The sequence below is a fragment of the Thermobia domestica genome, chromosome 18 (genome assembly GCF_964235325.1).
Source record: "Thermobia domestica chromosome 18, izTheDome1.hap1.1, whole genome shotgun sequence".
NCBI lineage: Eukaryota > Metazoa > Arthropoda > Insecta > Zygentoma > Lepismatidae > Thermobia > Thermobia domestica.
Genome location: NC_137471.1, coordinates 166,795,179 through 166,804,613, shown reverse-complemented (window position 1 = coordinate 166,804,613; position 9,435 = coordinate 166,795,179). Strand labels below are relative to the sequence as shown.

Genomic DNA, 9,435 nt, shown 5'->3' with positions numbered 1-9,435 from the left:
GTACACTCAAAGAACTGTACAGCTGCAAACGGCGATCCCTGTTGCCAGTATCAATTTGCATGGCACACATGAGTCCTACACAGTAAGGAGTGATTGTGTTAATCCAACACAATTGCTCTGTGTTAACCCAGTTGTGTTAAATTTTGACATAGATCTATACCCGATAGTACTACTTGAATTCCATAGCACTTTGGAATTAATTGCTAAAACGGTCATTCGGAAGGCCGCGCAATTTGCAACCACCGACTACAGCACAATCATGGAGCAAAGAATAACAACAAAAGCTTTTTTTTTTTAAAAAAAAAAAAAGTTTATTATATAACTAGTATTTACATATTTAGAATCCCGAAACTGGAAATTTTTCCAAGTATTCTTTTAAAACTTTAGGGAACATAGCAAAAAATTTGAATCTTGTACCCATTTGATCTTCATCTACCAACATATGATACCCTGACTCTATACTTTTCCTGGTTTTTTCATCCGCGCTCTCAAGTAACACCTACAAAGGAAATGAACACACTGTTACTTACTACATAAAACATATGTACTAGATACACGTAAATAGGCTAGGATTAATCAGATAAAAGAGGCAATATTAACTTACTTTTCTATTTATCACGCTAATAATAATAGTATTTCAAAGAACGGGCTATAAAATTCCTATAATTTGCTTTATAAAGATAAATTATTTGTATGGAAAGCCTATAAGAGTACAAATTTTTATAGGATGGTGAAAAATAACTACATGCTAAAAACTTATACATTCTGTAATACTGATACTTATTTATTAGAAAAACATGCAAATATCGTTCGTTAGGTAATAAAAGAATATGTTAAATCAAGCAATAGACTTGTTAACCAGATTCACCAAACGGCCAGGGATATTGATTGCTATTTTTTTTTAAGCTAATTTATATTTTTCTGAAGGAAGTTTACTGGGGTGTTGGCAATAAGCTTTTGAATCCGTGGCTCCAATTCTTTCACTGCGCGAAGTTCGAACTTGTACACCTCCTTGGTGTACTCTCACAAGAAAGAAAAAAAAAAAAAAGAAAAAAAAAAACGCAGTGACATTCAAAGTACTTGCTGGTCATTCATGAGGTCCAGCGCAGCGATGTGAGCTCGCTCATAAACAGATAAGCAATCCTCCATGTTTGTTTACATTGCGCATGCTCCTTCCAGCGGTCAACGATTGAACTAAGTGAAGCAAGCAATGTGAAATTTTAATAAATATTTTATATTACTACACTGTTTTCAACATGAAATCAGTAATTTGTATTTTCAGCTACCTGGTAGAGCACGCTTTCAAATGCTGAAGGTAACGTCATGCTCATAAGAGTAAAAAGAAGTAAACATGACTAGGATAAAGCTATTGAAGCTGTTTTTACAAATATTATCTTTTTTAAAGTCAAAATTCCTTGTAACGATCATCGTGAATATAATGACAGTTTCTTCTTTGTACATACTTCAACTTCTCGAAATTACTTGGGATCATTTGGACAATATTAAAAGAAATGGTGATACTCACAACTATCTTACGCGTGGAAAAGATAACTTATCTATTATCTATCATAGAACATCTAAATATGGAAAATCACATATCTATATGGGTGTAAAACTGTATAAAAAGCTACCTGGGTACATAAAAAATACTCATGAAAAGAGTTTCTTTGTCAGCTCATTGCGCAAACTGCTATTAAATTACACATTTTATACAGTAGATGAATACCTTAACAGCTCATTGTGAAACTTCGAAAAATTATTAAATCCCTATTGTATCTCTCTCTCTCTCTCTCTCTCTCTCTCTATATATATATATATATATATATATATATATATATATATATATATATATATACTATTGTTATATAGAAATGAAATGAAATGAAATCTTTAAGTTTTACGTCCCACGGTTATGCCGGTTAGGCTAAAGGAGACGGTGATAATGAGAGATGAGTGAAATGGTGGAATGAAGAAAGTGGGAGGAAACGGGAGAACCCCGAGAAAACCCACGAGCACGGTGTTTGTCCACCACAAAGTCCACACGGCGCGAGCTGGGATCAAACCAGGGACCCCAAGCACCGGAGGTGAACGCTCTACCACTGAGCCACCGCGCCCCCCTTGTTATATAGATTGTAGAATTGGTTAAGCCTATATATATTTTCACAAGTTATTAAAGAACAGCATTGTATTTGTTCTAAGTATTGTATTTATCTTATATACTGACGGATTCTATACCATTTTGTACAAATGTGCATGTAATATGACCTACAGAATGATTAATAAATCTAATCTAATGTAATCTAGTCTAAAGAGGGACGTATAATCTAGCATTTTTCGGAAAACAGACAGGAATTATAGACAAGAAAACTGTTTTCAGAAACTCGTAAGTTTGCAGATGAGATGTAATAACTATTGCGCCCGGTCCGCTATATACTTTCTAGTTAAAATTCTTAGTTAATTAAAACTTTTACTTGTTTATTTATTTTCATTTCATTTTATTTACGAGGGTCAGTCAGAAAGTTAGTTACACTGCTTAAGATAATAAAACAAGATAGAAATTTTACATAACTTTATTTGTATCGTAAAGTTCCATCCACAGTCTACTTTTCAACGTAATTACCTCCGTTATTTAAGCATTTGTCGAGGCGTGGTACAAGTTCTTCTATGCCTTCTGCAAAGAAATCCTATCCAATGGCCCATAACCATTCCTGGGCTGCAACTTTCACCTCGTCATTGGAGTGGTATCGTTGCTTTGAAAGTTCATCTTTCATGGGACCAAACACATGGCAGTCACATGGTGAAAGATGTGGGCTATAAGGAGGATGATCCCACACTTACACCTAAATTTTGTCAGAAGTTCGTATGTCAATATCTGTACGACCGTTCTCAAACATGTTGCAACACTTCGCGATAGTTTGACGTGACATTGCGTTTTCACCATACATTTCATGCAACTGCCAATAAATTTCAGTGAAGTTACATTTATTCACCCACAAAAAATGAATCACTACACGCATTTCCAATTTGCACGCCACTTACAGCTGTCGAGACATGTTTGCGATTGATTATCACAACACCTCCACTTGCCTCGTGAAAAACGCTACGTCACACGATACAGCCACATGTCTGCAGTGTTACCACACAGTTTAACAAAATAGCCTTTGACCCAAAATATTTACAGAGGAGTGCAACTAACTGTCTGACTGACCCACGTAGTATTATTTAAGGACAAGTCACTATTTCTAAAAAGAACTTTCTTGCTTTTCCGTTATTTCTTTGTGAGCCAAACATTAACTGCAGTAATTCAATGCATGGTCTGTGTTTACTTATAGAGAATTAGCAGCTGGATATAATTATTTCAAAACGTGAATCCCATACATCACACAAAATTTTATGAAAGCCAATACGTTTGAGCTAGGAAACGAAGTTAAATTTCTCTCTTTAAGTCTAAGATCATAAATATTGCTGTTCATTATATTACTGATAGGCAAAAGTACTTTGCATATTAATTTGCCCTTTATATGCTGGTAAGAGAACAGCGGAAGAGTTATAAAGTATGAAGTTTAATCCTTGAAGGATAAGAATTAGATTTGTGGGCTTTCGGCATCTATGGCTATGTTAGCCTGTCACGTATGTATGAGGAATCATGTCCCTTGGCGATCACACTAACAGAGGAAAGAGAAGGAAGAAAGTGGCCTGGGACCTATACCTTAGGTACGATCCCGGGCTTTAACTGGTGAATGAGGAAAACTCAGGAAAATCTCACTCAGGATTGCTTACAGGAAAAAGCTTTTACACTTTTTCGACCGAGTGTCCCCACCGGGAATCGAACCCGGGACTTTCAATCCCTGAAGATGGATCATTTTGAGTGAAACGTACAACATACTTCATACCGGAACATTATATTTAAAAACAACAGTAAACACATTCTAAGTTAAAGTACGTAAATATACGCACTCCTCTTAAATTCACTGCTATTTATTTGAGATGTGTAGTTTTGTTTATATTTCGTCCCCTTACTATTTGACATCTTTAGGCTGGTTTCTCAGAATATCACTAAACTACTTATTTTTACATCCTTCTGATATATTCTTAAGATTTCGGAAGAGAATTATTTTATATACAGTAGGTTTATTGTAAAACGCTTAATGCATTTTTTTTTCCTAAAATAAAATTATTATTTACGTAGAGCCAAATGGTTTGTGTCTTTCAGACCACTCGGAACCAAGACATTAGATTTGAACTAACTAAATTTCGACTTACATAAACTCTCCAAAATAAGTATAAATAATTCCACGTTTAAAGAGTTTCCTGTATTTAAGAAGCCTGCTTTTTAAGGGTTAGAGAATACACCAAGGGACTCCGGAGATACAAATCAAACAATTTCAAAAATTTCCAAGACATTTATGTGAGTTAACAAGTTCTCGCTAACTGGGAGATTAGTACTGGGTTCAGGAATAATAATTCATGTGTGTTTTATAACTTAATATGAAAGAAATTTACTTATGTAACACATTTTCGACTACTACTACTACTATACCAATAATAATAATAATAATAATAATAATAATAATAATAATAATAATAATAATAAACGAATAATAATAATAATATTCATAATTATACGGCCGCCAAAAAAAACTCCCTTTTTTAAAAATGAAATATGCCGTGAAGCCTAAGTAAATGAAATGAGATGAACATATGATCATAACAACAGAGACTGTAATTCCAAAACAAGGTTGCTTAGATTTTAACTACTGCAAGTCCATAAAGGTAAGGACAAAAAATCCTAGAAGTATTGATTTATGATTTTCAATTCAATCCCTATCGCTATGACAACATGTTTATAAATCTTTAAGATTTCACAGGTTCTTCTGTCTCATCGGCGTCCGTGCCATCCCGAAGACTGAAAATGGAAGAAATCTATAATACTGATATTAGATTAACAAGTACATCTATCTCCATAGATTCCTTATCTTTAAGATTCAAAGGTGAATTAATTATAGGGTATTTTGGTACATGATTTTAAAATACAACCACGAGGGGAATATAGGGATAACATTTTATTCTTCAAAAGGATAACAAACAACAAAACTCAACACTTTCAACAACTAAAATAGATAATTAAATAAGTAAATAATTCAACAGGTCATGAATAAATTTAAATTGAAGAATGATAAATAGTTTAGGTTACACGGAAAGAAAAAAAGAAAGAACATGGTATGTTCGCGAACAATCAAAACATGATACTAATTAATATTCAATTGTCAGTATGTCACCGGTGAACTGATACGATCTTTTTTTATAAGTATTACAATTACTGATGACGAGTAAACGAATGACAGATGAATACAAATGGCTGATTGTTTGGACGGAGTCTACAAAGATTATAGTAATTATCAAATGAAAGGGAAAAGTCTGCAGCCCAGAAAACATTAAGTATATGTGTTACATTAAAAGTGCACGCTAACCATTTGGCACAACTGCATGGGAATTAGTTACAATCTTCTTCTTTATACTGGATGAAAGTCCACAACAGTTTCTTAATTTAGGTAACTGTTAGTCTAGGTTTCGAATTTGGAGAAAGGTAGGTATGATTTCCCAATTAGTTATTCAATATTTATAGTCCAAACAAACTAACAAATTTCAGTTTATCAATTGAGGTTAGAAGTCTGAAACTAATTGTAACTGACAACACTGACTCACTATAAATTTTAAGCGACTGACTTAGATCTTTATTATTCAACTGATAACGAATTTTATGTAGAGGTTCGAGATTCGGCAAACCATTATACGAAATTAAGATAGGAATTTCCACTTTCGCGCCATGTAATAACGTTCAAGTTAATAATCGAACTTATATTCTTCAAACGCTATAACCAAACAAAATATAGACAAAGTCCAAACTCCAGGTTAAAATTTCCAATAAGTCCAAATAGAGAAACGAACAGTATATAATTTCAGGTTCAAATTTAAAATAAACAAATCATAATCCATAATTTCTGCCAATCCAAATGAAGAAAAGGTCCACTCCAATTAAGATAAATAATCAAACGATAATAAAATCCAAATTCCATAAGCTCTTAGCTAAGCGCAATCGGTTAGCTTCAAAATTTCCACAGTTTCCGAAAACTATCGTTTGTAGATCAAAACTATGCCTTGTATTCCATCTGATAATGACTTTATAGTGTTATTATACGTATTGTGCTTACAAGGGCCTCACATATTATTCATACATTACAAAATTTCAATATTTCAAACAATTTCGATTTGACTAATTAACTTCTGCGGTATCATTATCTACATTAATAGAAACACTCGCACAATGGGTAGTAGCGGGAAGTAAATTCTAACATTACATTGTAACTATGATCCGCAAAAAATTGTTCACTATGGACAATTACCAAATCCGGGAATATCTTACCACGATCTAGTGTTCGCCTGTTGCTCTATACACACTCCGAAGAGACAGTCAAAATTTATTTCATACAGGAACTTAAATAAAATAAATGAGGCTGCCCTTTCCTTTGATGCAGCAAATATTCCTTGGCAGGTAATCTACAATTCTCCGTCTATAGACGAACAACTTAATTTCTTTATACCACGATGTTAACACTACTTGATAAGCATACTCCACTCATTAAACGCAAAGTATCGCGACCCTCTTCCCCGTGGATAACTAAAGAAATTCTAAATTTAATGGCTGAACGGGATTCCTCTTACAGACAATACACGAAATCTCGTAAAGATAATCCAGTACAAGCTGACGACTGTTTTAAAAAATACAAAATCTTACGAAATAGATGTACACACTTAATTAGGAAAGCCAAAATGGAATTTGCCTCGAACCTAGCGAACAGCACTTCTAACTCGAAAATTTTGTGGAAAAAGTTAAATATATTAGGGATCAAGAGCAGTAGGAAACAAAATATGGCTAACAATAAATTTACTGCAGATGATCTTAATAACAATTTTTGTGACATTAAGTTTTTAAGTAATGCAGATTCTAAAATTACATATGATGAGAGTCCAGAATGTACAGAAAACGTTTTTTCCTTTGAATGTATCAGTCCTCTAACAGTCATGAAGGCCATCAATAGAATAAAATCAAATGCTGCTGGAGCTGGCCAAATTAGTATTGAATTTATTAAAAAAAATTTGCCTTTTATACTAAATCCCATCACTAATATTTTCAACCGTTCTCTTATGAGCGGCACTTTTCCATCTGCCTGGAAAACAGCTGAAGTCCTAGCGTTCCCCAAAACAAGTAATATCACAAGTATTAATGATTTTCGGCCAATTAGTATTTTACCTGCTCTTTCAAAGGCATTAGAATACATTGTTAGTGATCAAATTCGAACCCATCTATTGAAATACAATTTTTTTGATCCGTTTCAATCAGGCTTCAGAAAGTACCACAGTACTGCTACAGCTGTTACTTATGTCACTGACGACATTAGACTAGCAATGGATAGAAAGCAAGTAGCTGTTCTTACTCTACTAGATTTCTCTAAAGCTTTTCAATCAATTATACATAAGATTCTCTTCCATAAATTGGCGACGAAATTTAACTTCTCCAATGGTGCTATAAAATGGGTTAAAAATTATTTACAGGGACGGAAGCAATTTGTAACCGTAGCCGATACTTCTTCTGCACTACGGAATCTCACTCACGGCGTCCCTCAAGGAAGCGTCCTTGGCCCTCTCCTATTCTGTCTGTACATTAACGACCTTCCTTCTGTCTTACAATACTGCAAGTATCACTTATACGCAGATGATTTTCAAATCTATATCTCAGGTTTACCCGAAAACTTGAAAACTTCAATTCAACAAATGAATGACGACTTGCATCGCATTTACTTGTGGTCAAAAGAAAATGGGTTAACCATAAATCCACTTAAATCGAAGTGCATTTGCGTCTCCTCTAAACGACTCATACAAATGCACCGTTCGAATATACCAACAGTATAGATAAATGGAACTATTATTCCATTTTCTGAAACTGTTACAAATCTCGGAGTAATAATAGATCAATTTCTTGAGTGGAAACCTCACATTAACGCTGTATGTAAGAAAGCGTCCTGGTCTTTGCATTCACTCACTAGATTAAAGAAAATTCTACCCACTGAAACAAAGCTACTACTTGTAAAATCTCTAATATTTCCTCACCTTGAATATTGTGATGTAGCTCTATCAGACTTAAATGAAGAATTAGCGTATAGTTTGCAACGTATCCAAAATGCCTGTATACGGTTTGCTTATAATCTCAAACGATCAAATCATTTAACTCCATATTACAGAAAGCTGGGCCTTTTGAAACTTGCCGATAGGCGTTATTTGCATCGACTCACACTTCTCTTTAAGACTTTGCGGTTTGAACAACCTTCCTACTTATTTCAACGCTTGCAACCACTAAATGCTCACCACGATCACAATACAAGATCAGGTGTAAATAAACTCCTTTCCCTTCCACTACATTCATCAAAATTCTACTCAAATGCGTTCTTTGCATCTACTATCCGTGCGTGGAATGACCTCCCATCCAACACAAGGCAATCTCAGACAATCAATCTATTTAAGAAGTCGGTTGAACAGACCCTCCATAAGTCTATCAAGGCTTACTAATATCTGAATAAATGCTGATTTTTATTTGTTCTTTTTTGTTCACTAAATAAATGTGACTATATTATGTAGTTATTTGTTATAATCCATGTGCGCAGGTGATGTGTTGCATGTGTGTATGTGTGTGTATGTGTGTGATTGGGAGTGTTTTATATATTTTATACATATTTTATTATTATTATTGTACAACTAATTATGATCATTGCATGGTCAAGTGGGAGACAAGGCATGATTAGCCTTAACTTCGCCATGTAAAATAAGACTAAATAAATAAATAAAAATAAAATAAATAAATATATATATATATATATATATATACACTCGAATATATCTTATTATTTCATATTATCTCATTACATTCATTTATATTTTGAGGCGTCAATTCTCTACATAAATACGAAGCAGTGTCTTCCTATTACGTCGCGACACACTTATTATATCAACATAGTTCCCAAGCAACAATCACCTTCTGGCAACTCGCATATTAAAATATATATATATATATATATATATATATATATATATATATATATATATAAATTTATCCCGCTCGAATACACACATACGTTTCACTTTTAAATTGATTACCCGGTATCTTATTTCGAGGCCTGGTTACATTACGCACAGAAATTACAAATCGGATAATTTCGAATTATTAATTAAAAAAATTATAATCCACAAATCTAATCGATAATCCAACTACAAATAAACGTTAACATCAGATGAACATCCATAGAATTCGAGTTATCGGAATCTAAATGTGGAGGAGTGACCCTAATATTGGATTCTATCATAAATGACATTATAATTAAT

At 33.5% G+C, this 9,435-nt stretch overlaps 1 protein-coding gene across 4 annotated transcripts in view; it reads right to left on the bottom strand.

Annotated features, from left to right (window-relative positions):
* Window positions 1–285: 285 nt before the first annotated feature.
* LOC145675494 (protein arginine methyltransferase NDUFAF7, mitochondrial) overlaps window positions 286–9,435 on the bottom strand; it is a 57,383-nt gene continuing 48,233 nt past the window's right edge. For all 4 annotated transcript variants that reach the window (XM_081745943.1, XM_081745945.1, XM_081745942.1 and 1 more), the window contains one exon: window positions 286–499. In XM_081745943.1, the coding sequence (XP_081602069.1) occupies window positions 338–499 (162 nt within the window). In that variant the 3' untranslated portion in view covers window positions 286–337. The remainder of the gene's footprint in view (window positions 500–9,435) is intronic.